At 38.7% G+C, this 25153-nt stretch overlaps 1 protein-coding gene across 2 annotated transcripts in view; it reads left to right on the plus strand.

The window, feature by feature from the left end:
- The window catches only part of TOX (thymocyte selection associated high mobility group box), a 332079-nt gene extending 328669 nt beyond the window's left edge, over nt 1-3410 (plus strand). For both annotated transcript variants that reach the window (XM_055129140.1, XM_055129141.1), the window contains exons 8-9: nt 1925-2076; nt 2414-3410. In XM_055129140.1, coding sequence (XP_054985115.1) covers nt 1925-2076; nt 2414-2450 — 189 coding nt within the window. In that variant the 3' untranslated portion in view covers nt 2451-3410. The remainder of the gene's footprint in view (nt 1-1924; nt 2077-2413) is intronic.
- The last annotated feature ends 21743 nt before the right edge of the window (nt 3411-25153 follow it).

Consider the following 25153-nt stretch of genomic DNA (forward strand, 5'->3'; position numbering starts at 1 on the left):
AGGGAGGCTCTGTTTCTTAAGAAGATACGTTTCTAAGGGGCACTAAGTAATTTGATTTTAGTTTACTTTTTAGTTTGGGGGTCACAGCTCTTGGTGCTCAGGGCTGACAACGGGCTTTGTGCCCAGGGATCACTCCTGGTGTGCTCCAGGGACCATCTGTAGTGCCAGAGATCAGACCCAGGTTGGTCACATGCAAGGAAAGCACCCTACCCACGGTACTATCTCTTAGACCCTAGTTTCATTTTCTAAAAAGGGGGCAGTCAGCCAAATAAGTGGCTCATTGCACTTGACCCTAGGGAAAGAAGTCAGTAAAACTATGTAACATTCTCATAAGGAATTCCCATGGGCGGGGGGCTATCCTGTAATGAACACATTTCATTGAAGCCAAAGAAACTGCTTACAGGAAAGAGAGATAGGATGATCTGAAGAAAAAGAAGGAATTATTCTGGAAGTGATTAGGGAATTAAACACCCAGTTATACCTCTTACGTTTTACTTCTTAGTTGGGAAAATATTCATAGCTTGAGCTGCAGGTGGTGTCTACATAAACAAACTGATTTCCAACAAGCCAGTTGTTAATTTAGGAAACATTCTAGTCCTTGTAGTGTGTATGATGCCAAATAACCATTCTGGCTGCAGTCTCTACTTCTCTTATCTCACTTCCTTCCAGAGTTTTGTGGACATTAAGTTGAAGTATTTGTCATGAGGAACAGAAAATAAATGAATATCTGGAAATCACTAATTGAGAATTAAGGGCATTTGATAATAGGTATCCTTGGGTTTTTGCTCAAAGGACACCCAGAGAGAAATAAAAGTCTTACCAAAATATCTTTAGCAGAAAATTAATTATGATAGTTTTCTGACTTTTCTGGCTTAAATAAGTTGAACATTAATTTAACCTCAAAAGTTCCCTTTAGGTAAATAAAAAATGGTTCATTTTTAAGTCTCTTGACTTTTAGTAGCTTTTAACCGTGTATGAAATCTGCTACATCCACGAGATTAATTAAGTTGCTTTTTTTTTGGTCATTTCCAACAAAGCTTGCCTGTGCTACTCTTAGATTCACTAGATAAGTTAAAAATAAATCTTAGTGTATAATGCTTTTTGTTTACTAGATACAGCTATAAGCTTCAGAGTTCTGTCCTTGAAATTTTTATTACGTACCTTGGATAACAGTCAAAACTTCATACTAGTGTATTAAAAGAATATTACAGAAGTCTGGTTATTATTTGCCATGTAGTAGATTTATAAATTAAAAATAATTTTGCATTTTCTTAGGCTTTTCCTTTTCTGTATTTTCCAATGGCAAATAACATGTTTTGAGTCTCTTTGCCCCATATTAGTCCAACCACTGTGAAAAAGCTTTGGTTGAAATTTTTTAGCTGATAAAGAAGTACAAATAAAGAAGAAGCAGATGGTTCCTTTGTGACTGAATGAAGAAAGGGGTTTTTGAGAACAATATGTGAATAGGTGTAGTCTAATAAAACACTCAGCCACCTGCCGCCTGATCCTTCAAAAAAAAAAAAAGATTCTGTTGCATATTCTGGGGATTAACTATTAATGTAGCCTAAGGTTTGAGAGAAAACATAAACTTTGAGAGGATTAGTCTTTTTCTCTTGTTTTTCCACAGTCAACTTCTCTCTCTGCTCTAGGGTGTCTCAATTGTTTTATTTGCACAAGTGTAATTAAAAGTTTTCTAAGACATGGTTAAATGAAGGAAAGGTAAGAGGACTGGGATTGCGGGTACCTCTTTGCTACCTTTCTTTTGAGTTCTCTAGGCCCTCTGATAAGCTGGCCTTTACAGGGGCATACAAATAGGCAATGAATGGTGAGGGAGTGTTTGCAAACAGTGGACTAATATTTGGGTGCTTTTCCTCTTCAGAGGTGGGACTTTGATCCTGATTTGTGGACTTGCTTTCCCTTTCAGGGATTTACTCTTCAGCCTGACTATCAGACTATAATCAATCCTACATCTACAGCTGCACAAGTTGTCACCCAAGCAATGGAATACGTGCGTTCTGGGTGCAGAAATCCTCCCGCACAGCCCGTGGACTGGAATAACGACTACTGCAGTAGTGGGTAAGTGGCCAGCCGTCGCCACCTGCTGGTGAACATTTCTCATAGCATGCATAGCACATCCTAGTCAGTTGGACAGCCCTCACCCCATGCCAAGAGGCTGTCTGAAATGGACTTCCCTAAACTCAGAAGGCATTGTTCTAGGAATGTTTAACTAGTCTCCTAGCCATCCCAAGGATGTATAGCTTGGGGGGAAAAAAGGATTCCTGTTGTTTTAAGATCTGCTGCAACTGATTGTGATCCATCTCTCAAACTAGGACAATTTTATCACGTCCTCCAAGATCATCTGTTGCACATGTTGGTTTTTAACAAATGCGTTATGTGCTTTCTCTTCCTACAGGGGCATGCAGAGGGACAAAGCGCTGTACCTTACCTGAAAATCCGAACACCTCTTAATTCCACTGAGGAATTCAGGGAAGTCTTTTCACCGTGGATTGCTTTGTACAGTCAAGGCGGTTCTCCATTTTATTAGAAAATACAAGTTGCTAAGCACTTAGGACCATTTGAGCTTGTGGGTCACCCACTCTGGACGAAATAGTCATGCTTCTTTATTATTTTTTAAATCCTTTATGGACATTGTTTTTCTTCTTCCCTGAAGGAAATTTGGACCATTCAGATTTTATGTTGTTTTTTTGCTGTGAAGTGCTGCGCTATAGTAACTGCCTTAGCAACTGTAGATGTCTCGGATAAAAGTCCTGGATTTTCCATTGGTTTTCATAATGGGTGTTTATATGAAACTACTAAAGACTTTTTAAATGGCTTGATGTAGCAGTCATAGCAAGTTTGTAAATAGCATCTATGTCACACTCTCCTAGAGTATAAAATGTGAATGTTTTTGTAGCTAAATTGTAATTCGAAACTGGTTCATTCCAGTTTATTGATTTCACAATAGGGGTTAAATTGGCAAACATTCATATTTTTACTTCATTTTTAAGACAACTAATAGTTCTATATTTTCAAAAGGTTTGGAAAAAAAAGTATTCCCAAATGATTTTAATTTAACAACAAATTGGCTTTGTCTCATAGTTCAGACCAAAAAAAAATTAATTTCAAGGGAAGCGCAAACACATTTATTTTGTACTGCAGAAAAATTGCTTTTTTGTATCACTTTTTGTGTAATGGTTAGTAATTGTCATTTAAGTCCTTTTATGTATAAAACTGCCAAATGCTTACCTGGTATTTTATTAGATGCAGAAACAGATTGGAAACAGCTAAATTATAACCTTTACATATGGCTCTGTATTATTGTTTCTTCATACTGTGTCTGTATTTAATCTTTTTTTATGGAACTGTTGCGCCTATTTATGAAATAATAAATATAGGTGTTTGTAAGTAAATTTGTTAGTATTTGAAAGAGGTTTCTTTGATGATTTAACTTTTGCTGGAAAAAAAAAGAAAATTCACGCTTTGTGTGAATACTTTATTAGTTAGTTTTTACAGTGACATAAATAAAGCCAAATTTAAATTTCATTTAACAGCAAATACAAAAAAAAAACAGTTCATACTTCTACATGTCTTTGGTTGGTGCAAACAAAAGGCTATGATACTTAAGAACTTCCTTTCTTCATACAATATAACAGAGAATTGCCCTAAAAGTCACACAAGCTCTAAGCTAAACAAACAGACAGATGGGTTCTCTAACTGAAAATAGTTGCTTCTTGGTTTTTCAGCTGGTTTTAGACAATTCTCTAAACTACCCTCCTCTAAAAAACATAAATAAACAAAGTTGAACCATTTCAAATTCTTCAAGTTGCATGCTTGTCACAAAATCCAGAAAACATTTAGGAATTAAACAGAGGTGGGAGGTGGAAAAGGAAAACTAACTATCAGGAATATATCCAAAAGGAGAAGGTGAGTAACTAGACAGCAAAAATAGGAAAAAGCATTCCAAATTAAACATTGCTGACTACAATGAAGGTCCTTGCTGTCTTTAGTGTTCTACAATTTACCTTTCTTTCCAGAATTCCTAGTTTTCCAAGGCAATCCCAGGGGCACGAGGGATTTCCTATGAACCAAAAGCATGAGAATGTGACTAAACATTTGCATAACTTTATATATATATAAAAAAGGAGAGATAGCAAATTATCAAGAAAGCTGGTCTGGTTGGAAATCAGGAAACGGCTAATGTCTCTTTCATGGAATGTGTGAAATAAATTTAGTGATTTAACTAAATACAAATATAAACATTGTATAATTCAGTCAGAATTAAAAAAGACAAAAGCTATGCTTGCTTGGAATGATTTTAGGCGATGTACAACCTTGAATCACTTAAGCATGTTATAACTAATAAATAATGCAGATGCCAGTGTGATTATTAAAATGACTGTAGCTGAGAGCTCTAATTTTCCTGTCTTGAAACTGTATAAGAACTCATGTGATTAAGTTCACAGTTTATTGTTTGTCTATTTAGTATATTAGAAATATACCAGCACTGCTAATTACCTAATGTCTTTTATTTATTATAGTATGATAAAGTAAAAATTTTACTTACATTAATTCTAAAATAAGAAAGTAATTACCGGGATGAAAATAGCCACCTTTGACTGTGACAGGCAAAGTGCGTACAGGAAAGTACAGTGTTGTTTACACTTTTCCAGAGCAGGCGTACAACCAGGCTGTAGGGAGCATTGAAATTCCGTACCCACACCAGTGCATACAAATGTAAATTAAAAAAAAAACAATGCATTGTAAATAAAAAATCCTTACCATGCTTGACCATATCCTATTTGGATATCCATCAGTCTCCAAAAGACAGACCTAGAGAGCTAAGAAATTTTGTGCAGAAGGTGATTAGACTCAGTGGGGATTCATGGCAGCCACAGACACTGGCATTCTTTTCTGAAACATGGACGGTGTGTTGGCATCAGCCTGAGCTCCACTACAGCGAGGCGTTGCCTAAGAAATCCTAAACTTTTGCGGAAGCCAGAGTCCAGGCTGGTCACAGCAGCTGGGAGGTAATAATTTGATGGAACTGTGATCGTGGACATCAAGTGCTCAGTGGTAGCCCTCCACAGGACTCCTGAAAATCAAAGACGTTCTGAGAGATTTAGTCATAATCCTTAACAGAAAATATCCCAACCAACATACCCCAATCCAACTTACCTCTAATAATGAAGAAATGTATGACAGCCAGAGGGTTGAGTTGTATGTCTAACGTTAAAAAAAAAGAAGAAGAAGAATCATGTATCACTCAAATTCCCATGCAAATGTGAATGAGCAGACGATAGAAATTAGTCAAATAATGAGTTCCAGTTAAACAAATTAATGAAAATAGCTTAAGATGAAAGTTGGCCTCTCTGATTGTTTTCATCTTGTTTGAAAGGAAAGAACCTGTCTGAGCGGGAGATGAGTAATCCAGAGAGGCAGGACAGAAAGCCGTGTGCTCCGGCTTAGATTCTATTTTATCAATTCAGATTTTGAAATAAGCAGTTCAACAGCCCATTTCCTTTTTCCATGGACCACCTGCTTTTGCAAAGAGACTTTCCCTACTTGTTTGAAGCCTAACTAGATTGAGCCATATAAGATTGCTAATGTTTGACCCTTTCACCTACAAAAATGGTGATTTCATATGGTTCCAACCTGTATGCTCAGGGTCTAGAAGACAATTGGTTTTGGGCTGCAACTTGAGACATCATTTCAGATGAAGTTAGAAAACCTTTACAAAGTAATTCCTAGGAGGAAATGGTCAAAGAACTAATCCATTGTATCCTTTAACAAGGTGTCCATATTTTTTACCACTCCCACATACCTACATTAAACAAAGAAACAAACAAAGAGAAGTTTAAATTACAGTGTTTCTGAAAATCCCAACAGGCCTTATTTATTTATTGGGGTTTTTTTTGGGGGGTGAGGGTTCACACACCCAGCAGTACTTGCTCAGGAATCAGAGTCGCTCCTTGGAAGACTCGGGGGCCAGATGCAGGATCCAGGAGACTTGCAAGGCAAGCCCCTACCACTGTAGTATCACTCTGGCCTCCTAGACCTCCTTATTTCTTTGTTATAGCTAAATAAATTTTTTGGTGGAAGAGCTAGAGAGATTTTTAACTGCTTGAGCATATGTCAAGAATGTCTGAGGCCCTAAGTTTGATTCCCAGTGTGACAAATATTTAGCTCCCGTTTAAAAAAAAAAGAAAGAAATTTTTGAAAAATTTTGAACTAGAGCGATAGCACAGCAGTATGGCATTCGCCTTGCACTTGCCAACCCGAGTTCGATTCCTCCGCCCCTCTCAGAGAGCTCAGCAAGCTACTGAGAGTATCTATCTATCTATCATATCTATCTATCCCGCCCGCACAGCAGAGCCTGGCAAGCTCCCCGTGGTGTATTTGATATGCCAAAAACAGTAACAGTAAGTCTCAGAATGAGAGACATTACTGGTGCCTGCTTGAGCAAATTGATGAGCAACGAGATGACAGTTAAAATTTTTATTTGAAAACTTACAGTTATGTACTAGAAACGAAAGTTTCTGTTTCCCATGGTGCTTCTCTTCATATTTATTCTTTCGAATGGGAATTTTTATCTGTATTTTTTTTTTATTCTGTCTTATCACTGACTTCCAGGCTGTGCTAGAACATAGAGAACTTGATCTCCTTTGAACAGGGACATAGTGGTAAAGCAGTGTTCAGAATTTACATCATAAATTGTCCCCCAAATACTAATTACATGTAGTGATCCAATGAGTAAGCATAGGGTATTCACCTAATAATACAACTACTTCTCTTTTCCTCAATTGAATTTACCTCCAAAGCAAAACTTGGATTGCCATAGTTCCTAGTAGATGTGCAATAAATGTAATGATGTTTAAAAAGATTCCTGCAACATTACAGATTGTCACCCATGATAATTATTCAGTGGTCCCTTGTGAGTTAAAAGGTCTTTAAACATGTGAAGAAATTCAATCTTGTTGCAAGTATTAGGAGTGAAGGCAAAGAATAGAAATGTTTCACTAAAAGTACCGAAGATTACAAAATGACTGAAAAGAATTTCAAGATGACTTGGGCCATAGTTTTTGGCCTACATAATTCTATATAATAAGAGTTTCTATTTACGAAAGTGAAAGATAAAATATACTCTAGTCACATCAAAAAAATATGAAGCAAAGAAGAAAAAAAGGTGCTAGACAAGTAGGAGTGTTGTGTGCAAGAGAAATTTCGGGAGACAAGTTTATGGAATGCTAAATTAAACCACTGATGAGCAAGATACTGATTTTTTTTCTAATTACCAAGTGTTAGTATGACTTGGGAAAATAATTAAAAGATCACATTTCCTGGATTCGACCTTAATTATATCATGATTTTTTTTAATGTTCCTCTATTTTTAAGATTTCCAAAGATGATTTCCCTATAATTATTTGGAACTGTTTTCATTATGGAAGAAATTTATCTAACAGAAAAAATGTGACAATTCCCTAGCCCAGTAACTGCTTAGAGAAAGGACGTGAAAAATTCCCATTGTTGGGGCTGGAGCAATAGCACAGCGGGTAGGGCGTTTGCCTTGCACGTGGCCAACCCGGGTTCGAATCCCAGCATCCCATATGGTCCCCTGAGAGCTGCCAGGGGTAATTCCTGAGTGCAGAGCCAGGAGTAACCCCTGTGCATCGCCAGGTGTGACCCAGAAAGCAAAAAAAAAAAAGAAAAAAGAAAGAAAAAGAAAAATTCCCATTGTCATGGGGGAAGGAGACTTCTTTTTGTGTTTTTTTTTCTTTCATTTTGTTTTGTTTTGTGACCACACCCAGGAATGTCCAGGGCCAGTGCAAGGCAAATGCCCCATGCTCTATGCTATTGCTCCAGCTCCTGGAGGGCCAACTTCTAAACACGCACACTTGCAGGACAGGTACATTTGGAAATCGTAGACTTCCCCTGCTTGTTTCCTACTTAGCAAACCTTTTGGCCTTTGTCTGAGGATCCAGATGATGTGGTAGTAGGTAAAAAAGTGAAGATGAAGTCTTGTTCCAGAACAAAACAGAACAATGACATGCTCGAGTTCAGCCTGGATGGTCAGTGCCCATATTAGCGGAACCCACCAACACAACATCGGGCTCTGTCATCATTTCACAGTTTATTAACAGCTTGCTAGCAAAGACATGTGAAAGTGAAGTTTCACTCACCCTGACATGGAGCCAGAGAAGAGAGGTGGGGGGGAGGGAAAAGTGAGTGGAAAATAAAATGGACTTCAATTGCGCAGAAAAAAAGGAAAGAGCAAGAAAATAATTCTAAAGGAAGATTATCAACCAAACTACAGTATTTTCAAGGCTGCGGCGTCCCTGTTTGACAATTGTGTGTTTACAATAAGCCCAAACATAATTGCTCTGATGGGCTGTCAGGGAAAAGATTAATTTGGCAAAGATTAGTATTGACTTGCTGTTTATTAAGGCTTTTAAACAGCTGTATCTGGCAGCATTCCTGTAAGTGCCTGTCATATCTGAAAATCAGCCTCACACGCTGGTGCTCGCCAGCTGTTACTAAACAATCTTCTACCACTCTGAATGTCTTTCTCCAGGCCAAACAACAAGAGCGAACTATTGCCAAATGAGCCCTTTTCTCCCCCTACCACTTTTTTGGGGGGAGGGGGAGGGGAGGTGGCAGGGAGCTTCTGAATGCTGAAATGTCAACTTGGTGGCTGATGGCTTAGCTGATAAGAGGCTGCGGAAGTCAGTAGGTGGTTTGGGTGCTAGATGAGTACCTCCCCACATGGAGCGTGGTAACGCTGTTAGTCACCTCACACAGACAAGAAACCACAGCTTGCAACTGTTGTAGGCAAAAGGTTTCAAAGACAGTTGATGGTGGTGATCAAAGGTTGAAAGCCAACGTTTTCAAAAATGAATACCTCTATTTCCCCAGGCTGGCTCAGGCACGCTGGGATGCTGAGGGAAAGTTCTGTAGTGCCTGTTCGTCTTTCTCATAGGAGCTAAGCTTTCTTCCTAAAACGCTGAAAGAGGGGGAACTGCTCAATAAAACATGCACCTCACATTTTGATTCTGTAGCAACCTGTAGGATGACAAATTTAGAAATGTTGACGTCTACCGAAGTAAGGGCAGACTGAGTTTTGTACTGGAATAAGACCCAGGCGTTTCAATCCAAGTACAGTCAAAATGGCAATGGAAAAAATAACATTCCAGGGGAGTTAAACATCAGACTATAAAGAGCCCAGTGTTATGGTGAAAGTCACATTAGTCTTTCCAATATGACTGCTTTTTCCAGATACTAATCTCAACCTTCTTGTATTGCATCAAGCCAGGAGTTGTCAGAGCAGATGCAAAAGAACCCTGTCATCTCTTAACCCTTTCATTGCTGGCTTTTTTCATTACATTGTGAGTGTAGGTGCGGGGATAGGTTAAGATGTATGTGTTTGTCAAAGTTTAACCTTCAAATTACTTTGTTCCGAGGACTTTTTCTTTATTTTATTTTATTTTTTATTGAATCACTGTGAGATATAGAATTACAAAATTGTTAATGATTGCATTTCAATCATACAATGTTCCAACACTCATCCCTCCATCAGTTAATTTCCCAGCACCAGTGTTCCCAGTTTCCCTCCTACCCCTTCAAGTCACTCCCCACCCTAGCCTGCTTCTAAGGCAGGCACCTCTCTTCTCTCTCTCTTTCTCTTTCTCTCTCTTATTTTAGGCATTATGGTTTGCGGTAAAGATGCTGAAAGATTATAATCTATATCCCTTTGCCTGCTTTCAACACTCAGTCTAAGACTTTTTCTTCATCCCGTATGATACTTGACACTGAATTGGGATCAGATCCCCCTAGATTTGTAGTTATAACTAAAGGAATCTGTTCAACCTGAAGAGTATGAGGTTTCTTTATGAACATCTACGCTCCTATTCCTTATCTTTACACCTACCGTGATGGATGGTGAAAGATACAGGACGAATAGTAGTTCATCACTAGAGAAATGAAAAGGTTGGCCAGTGAAAACAAGGTGGAACAAGCATGTTCCACTGGACTCCCCTGAATTCCAGTAAGTCAATTAGCCCCCAGGAGTAATTTTTGATCCTTCTGACTCCCATACTATGGATAAAGGAAAATCTGAAGTGCTGAATTCACTTAAAATGCATCTCTGACCAGAAATCATGGAGTGTTTTAAGTTCTAACATAGTCCTACTTTATGGGGATAGGAGTAGATTTCTAGGGTAAAAAAAATGCCGCTACTCAGGAATTAGGTCAAAGAAAGACTTATATAAATATACTATTTCTATTGCCCAGTGGTACCTAAGACTTTACTTGAAAGAAGCAGTGATATTAGTGGAGTCAAAGCACACGTGTTATTAATTAAGTTAAATATAGAGTAAATAGCATCAACCATTTGCTCCCCCAAAATTTCTGGCTTTAATGGAATCAAATGAAGGACAGGATGGGATAAAAGGATCATTTGGTTATATTCTTATTATGCTTTACATAGGAACATTTAGCAATCTTTCATCATGGCTTTGTAAGTTTGGTGTAAGAACTGGTCTGATATTTTTTTTTCCAATCCAGATATAATTTACATATACCTTTGTATTAGTTTCCTGAGTGCAACACAATGATTTGGTATTTGATATGAAAAATTACCATCAAAATAAGTCTGTTTAAAATCCATCACCTTACAGAGTTTCCAAATTTTCTTTTGTGATGAGAACTTTGAAGATCTGATATCTTAACAATAACCATAACATAGCATAATTTTGACTAATATTGTTTCAGCTTTACTGAGATATATTGACATAATAGCACTGTATAAGCACAAGATGTCAATTTGATGCTTTTATGTATTCAATATTATGCCACCAATGCTTTAGCTGATAATTTATCACCATTTGTGTGAGTAGTGAAACAGGGGGACCATTTAAGTCTATTCTTTTAGCAATTTTCAAGTTTATAATAGAAAAGTATTAACTATATTCATCATCTACACATTATATACTCAGGACTTATTTTGTAAGTACCACTTACTCATCATCATTGATTTCTTCTACCCCAAAAATCCTGCTTTTGACAACAACAATCTGTTCTCTATCATTTGGGGGTTTTTTTTGAGGCGGAGAGGATTTATTGTTGTGTTTTTATATTGTATATATGCAAGAACATATGTTATTTGTCCTTACCTGATTTATTTTACCTAGCATACTGTTCTGAAGTCTCATCCATGTGTTCCTAAATAACAGGGTTTCTTTCATTTTAATGATTGAATGATGTTTCTATACACACACATGTATGTACACACTATATACCATTAGTCCTTTGTCCATCCATCTATTAATAGAAAATTTCTTTGATTATTTGATTGAGTGAAATGAATGATGGAGGTGATTAAACAATTTCATACGTTAAGTCTGATAAGGCAAATAAACTAAGAAGCCCCAGAGAGTTGAGGACTATATTGTGGTTACACTAGCAGTAAAGAGAAAAAATAAATGAAGGAAAAGCATCCCTATGACTTGCAGTTCATGAAGAAAATCTCTCCAAACCTCAACCTTATGGCCGAGTGTGATGCGCCAACATATAGAAATATTGCTATGTAAAAGATGCTTACAACTTGCACCAATTATCACTACTAGACTTATCTTTGATCTAGATTTATCTTATTATTTTCCTAGCTTGCAGACAGCCTTTAGAATCTGATTCTCTATAAATTGCAGCCAACTTTCTGGAGTCTTTTTTTTTTTTAATTAGGTATACCCACAAAAACCTAAATCTGGACTTATCAGAGTTTCATACAAGAAAGAAAGAACCTATGTGTCTAAATGAAACTGCATTTCCAAGTATTATTACAAAATATTCATATCCACAAAGGCATTCTAGCTGTTGAGTCGGGTCATTTTTAACACCTGGTTTCAAGATGTGGTTTCAGTAGACCAACATAGCAGAAGTGATAGTCTTTCGCAGCTCTGAGCGCTCCGGGTTATTTTTAGATCTGTGCTCTCGCTCTCTCGATCTCTCATGTCTCTCTCTGTCTCTCTGTCTCTCTCTTTCTCTCTCTCTCTCCTATCTCTCCCAGTCTTTCCCTGTATGTCTCTCTCCCTCCCTCCTTCCCTCTCTCCTGCTACATTTTTTAACCCATCAGTTCCTTGACATGAGTCTGTTGTTCTTGCTTTCCCAGAACATCCACCTTCACAGATGGACAACGGAGGGAGCCAGCTTGCTTGCAGCCAGCACAAGTTGGCCTCCATCCTCACTTTGCTGATCACTTTGTTAATTCTCAGATAAATGGAGGGAGACTCCATTTTCTCTCCTCCCCCTCTCCTTTTTAATGCAGAGCAATCAGAAGTCTCTAAGGACTTTTCTATATGACTTCCCATTTCACACCACAGATGGTTTAGATAAAAAACTATTAGTTTCATTTATTTAAACAGCTTCATTTCACCAAAATGAGCCTATTTTTAGCATTTCGCCTAAAGGTTTGCTTTCCTGTTTTTGTAGATGTAAAGGAGTTTCACTGATGTCTCAGACTTTAATCATCATTCCTGCCACCGAACATTTTGGTGACTAGAATGAAGCTGCTGAGTTCTTTATGAGGAAATTCACTTTAAAAGAAACTTCCTTCTCCATTCTGGAGAAGTTCATGTTCTCTCTTGAGCATGTTATTCCTTTATCCTTTCTCTGTCTCTCTGTCTCTCTGAATCTCTGTCTCTCTCTGTCTCTCTCTCTTTCTCTCCTCAAAAATTCTAAGTAAAATCTGTTATACTTCAAGATATAAAGAAATGAAAAGAAACATTTTCTTAACGTGACATAATAATTGACTGATTTTTAGATTTGATTTATGTATCTTTTCTTACTGGGCTGGAGCGATAGCACAGTGGTTGGGTTCCGCCACTCTCTGAGAGCACGGCAAGCTACCGAGAGTATCAAGCCCGCGCAGCAGAGCCTGGCAAGCTACCCCTGCGTATTGGATATGCCAAAAACAGTAACAATAAGTCTCTCAATGAGAGACGTTACTGATGCCCGCTCAAACAAATCTTTTCTTACTACCTTTGAGTATTTGCAGCATTCTGTGAGGTTAGCTCTGGTTATTTCAAACATGGTAATACCAGCTCTTTATCTTAGTTTTATCTTGATGTCATTATTTTGGGCAACTCACCTTACTTCTAAATAAATAAATAAATATATATATATGTATATATATATATATGTATATATATATATATATATATATATATATATACAGATTGCTCAAAGGGTTCACACCTGCATTAGGCGTGGGAGGCCCGGGCTTCATCTCTGGCATGGAGTGTTCTCCTCAGCACCACAGGGAACCACCTCCAAGTACCACGTGGGAAGTAGCACTGGAGCATTGCCAGGTGTGGCCTCCAAAGCAAAATAATGATAAAATTTGCCACAACATAAATATAATAATAAAATGCATACTCAAAGAGAGAAATCACAAATGAACAAATTCCAAACTTTCCCCACTTTTGGTTGTTGTGCAGAGCCAACGTAAACAGCTTGTGAGATGTTGCCTTATGTTCAGTTTCTGGATTCAGATAAGCTTTTTTTTGAAATGAGTCTGCCAAATTACTTAAGGACCAAAGTGGCAGGTGGAAATACAATCTACTCCAGTGACCTACATAAGAACTAGATAGTGTTGTGAAAACTGATTTCTCAAAACATTATTTCTGTAAACTAACCAATTTGACTTTCACTTCCTGTTTTTTCCCTCTATCTCCTTATGTTTTAAGGAATGTCTTGTATTTTCATTTTAACCAGAGGTAGCATGTGTTTCTGTGGGCTCAATGGCCAAGAAAATTATTAGATTCATTCTCCTGTAAAGTCCTCTTTAGTTATTTAAATTCCCCACTCCTTCCATGACTTTTAAAGTTATAGATAATGTACAAGATAAAGCTAGATCACGTTAGCACTCAAGCTGGACTTTCCTGACCATTAGGTTTTCAGTTAGTTCTTTGACAATTTCTTTAATCCAACTAGATATAGACATACTTGTCTACCTCTAACATAACAGTCAAGAAACTACTTTGCTTGCTTCCTATAGTTATAGAATACATTACTTATACACATGAATCTGAAAGTAATATAGAAGAGTCTTAAAACCCTATTTCCCAAACTTGGTGGATTAAAACTCGATTTCCAGGCTCCATGCAGAGAAAATCTGATTTAGGCTTAAGTGATAATCTAGTACTGTAGATATTTCAAAATATTCTGATGCAGGAATCTATGACTAATTAAATAAAGAAGTCAGTCTTTCTACCAGTGTTAAAGATTCAAGAGGCTTTCTGTTACCAATGCCAAGGGCTGGTACCAACTTGAGAAATTATCTTTTGGCATTGTGACACAACCAGTTTATGTATCTCTGTATTTTAGAAATTGTTTAAATAGTCTTATATAACAATAACAAAGAACTCTAGGGACATATCTGCACGACAGCAGAGTGCTCAATGCCATCTTATGATCCTGAGTATGTGAACATTCATCCTCAGCCTGTTGCCTTGTTTCATTTTCTAGGATGAAGGAGGGACATAAAATTAAATAAAAAATCAATGATGCTTATTGGGAAGCCAAAATGTTGCCCCCAAATCCTCAATAAACTTTTTAATATATTTTTGTCAGCACTTTTTCACATGGTCTCACTGCCCCTAAAATAAAACCAATTTTCTATTGGTAGGGAAGAGTTTGAGAAGAGATGATGCCAATAAAGGTAGCAGTGTTCACTATACCAATTTCTATTCATTCAACTGTAAAGTCTTTTCTGCTGTATCACTGCTGACTTGACTTTAAATCATTCACCATGACATCCTGACTGTTGGTTCAGTGACATACTACGTTCATCTTTCTTGATTTCTCTGCTGACTTTGGCAATACTGATCTACTACAAATCTCTCCTTTTGGAATCAAGGTGATGCTCCAAGGAATAGGAGCGAATTCTTTGCTCCAGTCCTTTGCAGGAGGCCAGGTCACCTGGCATCGCCTGTTCCTCCTCCCTTGTTCCCCACTCACCCATCCCCCAGCGTCACCACCAGAAACAGTAGGACAGGAAATAGATCATGAAACCACAATATGTGGCCCAAATTTAAAATTAAAATAAAACTGCCACAGTCACTGTCATCCCCTTGCTCACCAATTTGCTTGAGCGGGCACCAGTAACGTCTCCATTGTGAGACTTGTTGTTACTGTTTTTGGCATATCGAATATGCCACAGGTAGCTTGCCAGGCTCTGCTGCACAGGCGAGATACTCTTGGTAGCTTGCCAGGCTCTCTGAGAGGGGCAGAGGAATCGAACCCGCGTCAGCCATGTGCAAGGCAAATGCCTTACCTGCTGTGCTATCGCTCCAGCCCTAAAATAAAACACAAAAATGAAATCTCTCCCTTAGTCTTACCTCTCCTATACTATATTATAGTTCTATTGACCACAGGAAATATCCCTATCTAGTTTCTTTTCAAAACCTGGCATTACAAGTTACCTAAACAAAATTTATGATCTGCTAGAAAAGACTTGTCCCTCTTTCAAATTCTCTTATTATAAAATGGCATCACAAACTTATTATGTTCCCACACCAGAATTCTTCTATCTTTGATTCTTTCTTTCATCTCTGACAAAGAAGGCATCTTTGGACTTGTCAGTGGTAAATATTCAACAGCTTTCATAGTTTCTGAATTATTGTCCCTAGATCTTTTTCCACTTCCTTAGTTCAGTCTGTCTACATTTTCTTCAAGAATACTGCCATAACCTAAGTAATTTCTAAATATGCATACAGTTGCTTATTTCTTTTTTGTAATCCAGATATGTTATTATAATTCAATGAAGCATAGGCTTCCATGAGATGTTCTAAAAGGTCTTCCTAAAATATGTCACTCTCGCAGGTGAATTATTTCAAATTAATAAGATTCACTAAGTGTTTGGAAGCAATGTAAATGGGTGGAAGATACATCAGTATTATTATATTATCAGATATTTCTGCTGGTGTATCTTAAAAGTTTCAACGTTTTAGTAACCTTTTCTTTAACATCAATTAGTGGGTGACTTCTGGATACTTAAGTCAAGGAATATAGATCTGAAAGAGTTGGATTTTCTAATTCTACATGTTATTCTCTCCAATTCCTATCTCCTTCAGCATCTCTCTGCATATTCTACAAAAAGTTCCCATAGCACAAGTTAGTTGCTTGATTTCTTTGTAGATAAAGAGGAAGCTGCACCGGAGCCAGCACAATGGGGAAGAGTGACGGTCTGGACTTGTGCGAGATGACGATGATGACTGACAACTTCAAGCAAGCCAGTGGCGGAGGCTCCAAGCTGCATTGCACAGCGGTATGGGCAGCAGCCCCCCTGCCTGGTCCCGCAGCGTGCAGGGCGCAGAGTCTGTGCTTCCCGAGATCGGGGTCGGGGAACCAGAACAAGATTTTTCAAACAAGTCATTTCAGGGTCCGAAATCTTTTTGAGAAAACATCTACCTCTGAGTGATCATCAGAATTGTATCCACCCTCTCCTGTTTATTTTATTACAGTATCACTTTTTTTTTCCTTTTCTATATTGTACCTGGGCTGAAGAGGAAGATTGATAAGAAAATGTCTAGCTTATTATTTTTAATCCCAAGAAAAGTTATGTTCTGACTCTAAAGTCCTTGTTCTATGCTCACAGCATCGGAACTTGAATAAAGGGTTTTCTTCAAGATAAAAGGATACTTTAAAAAAAAAATCCCATTGGGCTTTGCCTTTAATGCAGCCAACCCATGTTCGATTCCTCCATCCCTCTCGGAGAGCCCGGCAAGCTACCGAGAGTATGGAGCCCGCACGGCAGAGCCTGGCAAGCTACTGGTGTGTATTGGATATGCCAAAAAAAGTAACAATAAGTCTCTCAATGAGAGACGTTACTGGTGCCCGCTCAAACAAATCGATGAGCAAAGGGATGACAGTGATGCAAAACACAGTGATGATTATCAAAACACCGTGTAGCCTCTAACTCTGCACATCAGACCTCTGTGCCTTGGTTTCCTGGATATATTATTCTACTTATTCTAAGTGAGTTGCGCCAAAACCAGACCTTTGGATGCATCATCTGAAATAGTTGCATCAAGCAGTTGACTGAGACAACAGAAGTGGACATGGTTACTGGTGAAGGTGCTTCATAGGGATATTCAATGCATGTCTGTATCTTCTCCAAAGTTCAAGGCTGGCATCAGAGAAGGAGGCAAAGTGAAGTGAAACACTGGGGAAAAAAATACCATCGGCTTTGTGTGTTTAACTGGTCATTTGTTAAGTGTAAGGCTTTTAGCCTATCAAAGAGTCTCATTTGATAAGACTTCATCATCCACGGAAGCTAGTGCAGAGAGCAGGAGAGTAGCCTTGTATGTGCAGGGTCCAGTGTCGGATTCCCAACACCATGTGTGTAAAATACTAAGGCACTCTGAGGGGCGTGAGCACTTGCGGGCTCTCTGGGCGGCTGTCTCACCACCCGCGTTCGGTGCTCTGGAATCGCAGTGTATGGGCTGGATCGGGACAGCCATTGGCCAAGGACAGGCGAAGGAAGAACAAGGACCAAGCTTGTTGCTGATTAGTTACCGTTTATTCAATCTTCCATCTTTCCCATCTCCTGCACTTCTAGCTTCATCCTCTCTCTGGATCTACTGTAGCCTGGATTCTCCTTCACTAGTCTCTTTCCCTACTTGTTTCTCCCACCTTGCCCTCTAGGCTACACACAGCCAGGTAGCAAAATCAACATAAGAAAGCCCTTCCTGAGGGCAGCCAGATTCAAAGGGAACACTACCTAAGGGCATTCCAAAGCTCTTCCAGACTTTTAAGGTGTTTTACTCCTTTCCTTAGTCCAAACACTCATTAACATCTTAATACTAGTTATTTTTGGATGGACATAGCAAAGAGATACATTGATGCTTGCAAGGCAGCTCTCCTGGCAACATCTTGCCACAGGCTCAGACCACAGCACTCAGGCCAGATTAATCATTCCTAACCCTAGCAGGGTCCAAATCTAGTTATCACTCTTTGAATCATGACAGCATTTGTCCATGACCAAGCTCTTATCATTAAGCACTAGGCACTTTGGCCAGGCCCATCTCGATGCCAGGGTAGCACACAACTCATCGCTTGCCCTGGGTCCGTCTCGTCCCTCGTCGGGACCCTGCTTTTGGGGGGTACTAGGAAGGTAAGGGCAGCTGAGGCTTAGGTTGAGAGAACAGATGCCCAGGAAGAAAATATCATGTAGAGTCAAATGAGTCCCAGGTTACAAAAGCATGGCATTTGCTAAGGACATGGCTCTGAAATAAACTATGCAAAGGACTCAAGGAGAAGAGAAAAACAATATTTACAAGTCAATAGAACACTAAGAAAGAAGTTACAAATAAACACAGAGGAATGGGAGCACTGTGATGGGAGTAACCCAATAAACCTAAACTACCTGAGGCTATGCTATCCTACACACATGGATCTGTCTGAAGGATAGTCCAGTGAGTGGAGCCCAGCTCTGCCAGGACCTAGCACTCAAGAGTCTGGTGATAGCTAGTTTCCCCAGGCATCTACATGCCACCTGGGAGGCACCCTTACCACCAGCAAGGGAAGAAAAGGACATGGAACTGACTTCATCAAGCTGGATGTAAACAAAAACCACATCAGATCAGCAAGCAACCCCCCTATTGTGAGGACCTGAAAAAGTAGTGGAGGGAGAAAGAAAGGGGAAATTATACCAAAATAATCCCACAAAGGACTGAAAATTTGTGAAACTGGGAAGGGAATGGGGTGTTATGAGTACAATATTGAATCTCTTCGCATGCCTGAGTAGTTGAGGTAAGCCACTTCCCAGAGATAACCTTTTATTTGTATCAAGCTTCAGGCATCTTCATGGTCTTTGAAAGCTGTCAGGTGAGTAATTCAGAACAGCAATAGTTCATTGATTCCATTTTCCTTTCCTCTTTTGGTCTTTTTCAGTGCTTTTAATTCTTCGTGAGTCATTTACTTAAGTGAAAATCCCACCTTCTGCATCATGCACAGAAAAGTGTAACTGGGAACCAGAAATGCTATCACTTGTTTTAATTGAAGGGTGACATTTTGTGTTCATTTCTGAACTTCAGCCTGGGGGTCACTAGCTAGCATTTTAGAAGAGGCTTCCTAGCCTCTGGCTTTTACTTTTGGTATATTACTAGTTTTTTTAATGGTCTGCTTTCTAATTCTTTAAATTAGCTATGTATTTTAATAAAAAGTGAAAGCTCAAAAGAAACTTAGTTGTTTTCCCATCTATAAAAGACACTGCAGACTTTCTCTCTCTCCCTCTCTCCCCCCACCTCTTCATTTCCCTTCTTCCATCCTTCCATTTATTTTTGTCTCCCTCTCTCCCTCTCTCTCTCTCTCTCCCAGTGTCCCTTTCTAGCAAGTTAAAATTAATTTAAAAATAAATAAAAGTCTTTCCTCAACCATGTGGCGTAGAAACTACTGAAAAACACAATTTTAAGGGTTCTGTGGAAACCAATGTCACTTTTAAACTACTCAAATTATTTCAAACAAAATTTTAAGTGAAAGCTTTCTTTCTTTATGCCATAATGAGCTATAGTGACTGCTCTTCTTAATAAAAGTAGAAATCAGTGCTTACTGGTAAGACAAGATTGATCTCCTGAAGATGACATCTAAGGGAGTCTGTAATAATCACTACTATGAATAGATTTCTGAATGTGGAGCCAATTAGTTGCATCAAAGACTGAGTCATATTAAATTAGTATTGTAATTATTTTGCAATCATACTCCATCATTGTTCTTAAACTACCAAACTGAAGAAGTTTGATAACAAGTGAGGTCATTGGGGATGCGGTAACTTGGAGGATGTTGAGCTATGATTTTAGTACTACGAGCTATCTTTCCATGGGACAAGCCAATGCAGAACAGATCTGATGTGAATGCATTGCTCATTGTGCAGATATTCCCCAAATGCCAAGTTCATACTTAACGCCACCTTCAAGAGTGTGCTGAGGGCCTCGCATGAGAAGAATCCATAGTGTTCTTTTCACCTGAAACTCTTCTCACAATGCTATTTCCTGAGAAAACACCCAGTTGTCTAGAGGTAAAGTGTTCAAGATGATTTTATCATCAATCTATCCACCAGAAAATACAGCTCAGTAGTAAAAATCAGCATAGGTTTAAGAGTGCTGCAATTAAAAAAGAATGCAAGGAAAGGGCTTTGGTGTCCTTGAGAGAGGGAGATAGGTACACTGGTTATGGGTGTGGTGTTAAAAAAAACATACATGAGAAACCATTCTTAAGTGTATTGTAAACCACAAAATCTCAACAAGAAAATAAAAAAGATTTCATAAATACTACAGTCTTTATTAAAACTTTATATCATTTAAAAAGTACTTCCCTGAGCACTTCTCTTTTGACCTGTGTTTTGAGTACTGTATTATTCTGACATCCCAAGAGGGGAAAAATTTACTCACAAAAATTAATTAATAATTTAAAATAATGCCAGTGGAATTCGCTAATCTAGTAATATTTTACAGCCTCTACATTAGGGATCCTCTGGGGGTCAAGTTTTTGTGTCAAATATGTTTAAAAAAAAAAGTCCTGAGTGAAAAAATATAGCAGATTCTGATTGCTCCTGGCGTGTGTAGTGAAGGTAAAAGACTGTGGGAAGATTCAAGGACACCACCCCCAAAGTCTGGAAGGGTTTATTCCAAATGTTACAGATCACTTTGCAAATCAAGAGAACCTTGTAAGATTTAGTGTCAGCTGGCCTGAACTCAAAGTCAGATCGCATGTCATCTGAATCAAGAAACTTTTAAGAAAGTATCTTCAACAAGTGGTACTGGGAAAATGGGATAACCACATGAAATCAGACCCACTATCTCACACAATGCACAAAAGTTAGTGAAAACTGATGAAAAACCTAGATGTTACACCCAAGTCCACAATGCATATGGGCAAAGCAACCCGTGATATTGGTTTCAATGATGTTTTCAGTGATTAAACTTCATTGGCAAGAAAAAAATAAAAATAAAAAAATTGGATTATATCATATTAAAATGCAATCACTGAAACTAAAAGAGACCCTTCTGGATAAGAGAAAACATTTGCACCGTATATGTAATAAAAGGTTACTAGCCAATATACATAAAGTACTCACAATACTCAGCAGCAGAGAATAATCCCAACATGAAATAGGGAGAACTGTTGAACAGACACTTCCTCAAAGATCACATACAGATGGTCAATAGGCACATAGAAAGATACTCATTATCACTGATTTATCAGCAAGACGAAAATGAAAGGAACAATGAGCTGTCACTTATTACCAGTGAGAAAAGTCAGTATCAAAAAGACCATAAACAACAAGTGCTGGGAGGAATGCAGTAAAAAATAAATGAATAAATAAACAAAACAAGACCACCCTGATTCATTGGTGGTAGGAACATAAAGCGACTCGGCCTCAATAAAAAATGATATGAAGAATTCTCAAAAAATTAAAAAATATGTTTTAGTAATTGCATTCCTAATTTATTCACAAAAACACTAATTTGAAAAGTTATATAAATACCTATGTTCACTACAGTGCTAATTACAATAGCCAAGGTCTGGAAACAACCCAAGTTTTCTAATAACAGATACATGGATAAAGATGTGTATATACACAATAATTGACTCAGCTGTGAAAAAAGAGTCTTATTTTCTTTTTACAATATATGCAGAACTGGAGTGTGTCATTATAAGCAAAATAAGTTAAAAAAAATACTTATCAACCCTCTCAGAGGTGGTATAAGTTAACAAAGAAAGAGACTAGACAACATCCAATGTACATAAATCCTTAGACTCAGTTCACAGTGTTGAGATTACCTAAGATGTAAGAGTAATGGAAGAGAAGAACCTAGGACCTGGAGGGGGGTTATTATTATTCTAGAGGTAAGCATAATGTAGCAACATCATACTTCTAAAAGATATCAGCACTTATACTCATAAACCAGAGTAACTCAATAAACTAAAATAATAGAAACAAATATATGTGAATGAAAACTGAGTACTAGCAATAATTAATTGTTCCAGAATGATCAAGTAAGCAGGGACTATGTTGAGCAAACTAGATTCCATGCAGTGTATTTCCAAAAACAGTCCACAGTCAAATTGCTTTATCTTGCAGAGTATCTATTCCCTCATCTATAAGGCAGTTTTTTTTTGCTTTTGGGTCACACCCTGCAATGCTCAGGGGTTACTCCTGACTCTGTGCTCAGGAATTACTCCTGGCACTGCTCAGGGGACCATATTGGATGCTGGGAATCGAATCCAGGTCGGCCACATGCAAGACAAATGCCTTACCCGCTGTGTTATTGCTCCAGCCCCTTAAAACATTTTTTATTGAATCACTGTGAGGTATATACATTTACAAAGTCATTCATGATTGGGTTTCAGTCATACAGTGTTCCAACAACAATCCCTCCACCAGTGTACATTTCCCAGTACCGGTGTCCTCAGTTTCCTTCCCATCATCCATCATCCCGCCCCACATCCACTGCCTGCCTCTATTTCATTTTTCATGTGCCTTTTCATGTGCCTTTTGGCCATTTGAATTTCTTCTTTAGGAAAGTTTCTTTTCATTTCATCACCCTATTTTTTGATGAGATTGGATTTTTTTTTTCTTGTAGAAATCAACCAGTGCCTTGTATATCTTTGATATCAACCCCTTAACAGTAGGGCTTTGGATGAATTTCCTTTCCTATTCCTTAGGCTGTCTTTGTGTTTTGGTCACTGTTTCTTTTGAGGTGCAGAAGCTTCTTAGTTTAATATAGTCCCATTTGTTTATCTTTGCTTGCTTGGTCAGTGATGTTTCATCTTTGAAGATACGTTTAGCTTCAACATTGTGGAGAGTTTTTCAACCTTTTCTTCAAAGTACCTTATGGATTATGGTCTGATGTGGGGGTCTTTAATCCATTTTTTTTAGTGAATCTCTGTTAGGTACAGTTACAGACTTGCAAACTTCCGTGCTTACATTTCAGTCATACAATGGTCAAGTATCCATTCCTCCACCAGTGCCCATTTTCCACCACCAATGGTCCCAGCATCCCTCCTGTTGAATATCATTGGTTTGTCCTTTCCCCCTTGCCACTAGGAGCTTAGGTTTATCAGTCACACCCATCAAAATGCTCCCAAGTCACTCCCATTCCTTTGTTTATCTGTAACCACTTCTACCAGCTTATCTGCTCTTCCTCTAATCAAACTCTGTTAATTGGTAAGGTCAGAACTTCCTAGGACACTGAATATTATAACATTGCCTTTCTCTCCTCTTTATGCCTTTTGAATAATTTACTTTAAAGTTATGTCTTTTTTGTATAGACACAAGAAGACAATATTATGTTTTTATAACTTGGGACTTATTTGGCCTCGAATATTATTCCCTCCAGGGCATCTGCTTTCTCCACTTAAGCCTCAGTTGCCCTCAGTTCCTAGCACCCCAAAAGCAGGGTCCCGACGAGGGACAGGAAGGATCCAGGGCAAGCGGTGAGTTATGTGCGACCCTGGCATCGAGATGGACCTGGCCAAAGTGCCTAATTCTTAACTATAAGTTAAGAGCTTGATCATAGACCAATGCTGTCATGATCCAAAAGTAATGATGAGACTAGGACCCTGCTAGGGATAGGAAAGACTGTTCTGGCCTGAGCACTGTAGTCTGAGATTGAGATGGCCCCAGGAGAGCAATTCTATAAGCTTTAATGCATCTCTTATTGTGTCCATACAAAATGATTGATATTATGAATTCTTATATGTTTGCTGGCTGAGAAGAGAAACACATTCATGGGACTCTGCCCTTGGGTGGATCCTCCTGCTGAAAGAGAATTAAGTCCTAGGAGAAGCATCCCCTGAGGGAAAGGAACCTTACCCTATTGCTGACCACACCTATGTGTATGCCCCAACCCCCTCATGCTGTGGAGATTTAACTAGACTGTAAGAGTGGGTTGGGGGCCAGATCCACAGATCGAGAGAGAGACCGAGAGCTGGGAGAGAGGCAGAGAGAGAGAGAGAATGAAGTAGGATGGGGGAGAAAGAAGCAGGAGGAGAATCACAGGAGAATGGAGATGAGATTGGAATAAACTGCGAGTGAGACCAACCATCTTGGCTCCGTCCCTTCCCTCGCCCGCACCTTTCTTTTATTTTTGTGTTTTACACACCTCCCACCACCCCCACCCCTCCACCCACCCAGCCTCTGTGGCAGGGCATTCCCTTTTGGGCTCTCTCTCTTCTTTTGGGTGTTGTAGTTTGCAATAGAGGTATGAGTAGCCATCATGTTCAGTCTATAGTCTATTTTCGGGGTGCGTCTCCCATCCTGAATGGATCCTCCTAGCACCATTTACTTGGTGATCCCTTCTCTAACTGAACTGCCTTTTCCCTCAGTATGTGAGGCCAGCTTCTAAGCTGTGTAGTAATCCTCCCAATAGTTATCTTTAATAATCTTGGGTGTTAGTCTCCTTTCTGTTACTTTATATTCCACAAATGAGTGCAATTTTTCTATGTTGGTCCTTCTCTTTCTGACTCATTTCACTTAACATGATACTTTCCATGTTGATCCATCTATATGCGAATTTCATGACTTCATCTTTTCTAACAGCTGCATAGTATTCTATTGTGTAGATGTACCAGAGTTTCTTTAGCCAGTCATTCTCAGGCACTCAGGATTTTTCCTGATTCTGGCTATTATAAACAGTGCTGCAATGAACATACAGGTGCAGATGTCATTTCTACTATATTTTCTTGCATTCTGGGGTATATTCCCAGAAGTGGTATTGCTGAGTCAAATGGGAGCTCAATTTCTAATCTTTTGAGAATCATCCATATTGTTTTCCAAAATGGCTGACTCAGTCAACATTCCCACCAGGAGTGTAGAAGGGTCCCTTTCTCCCCACATCCTCTCCAACAGCGGTTGTTTTTGTTCTTTTGGATATGGCCAGTCTCTGTGGTGTGATGTGGTATCTCACTGTTGTTTTGATCTGCACCTGCCTGATGATTAGTGATGAAGAGCATTTTTCATGTGCCTTCTGGCCATTCGGATTTCTTCTTTGAGAAAGTTTCTGTTGATTTCATCACCCCATTTTCTGATGGGATTTGATGTTTTCTTTTTTTAGAGTTCAACCAGTGCCTTGTAAAGCCTTGATATCAATCCCTTATC

The sequence above is a fragment of the Sorex araneus genome, chromosome 2 (genome assembly GCF_027595985.1).
Source record: "Sorex araneus isolate mSorAra2 chromosome 2, mSorAra2.pri, whole genome shotgun sequence".
NCBI lineage: Eukaryota > Metazoa > Chordata > Mammalia > Eulipotyphla > Soricidae > Sorex > Sorex araneus.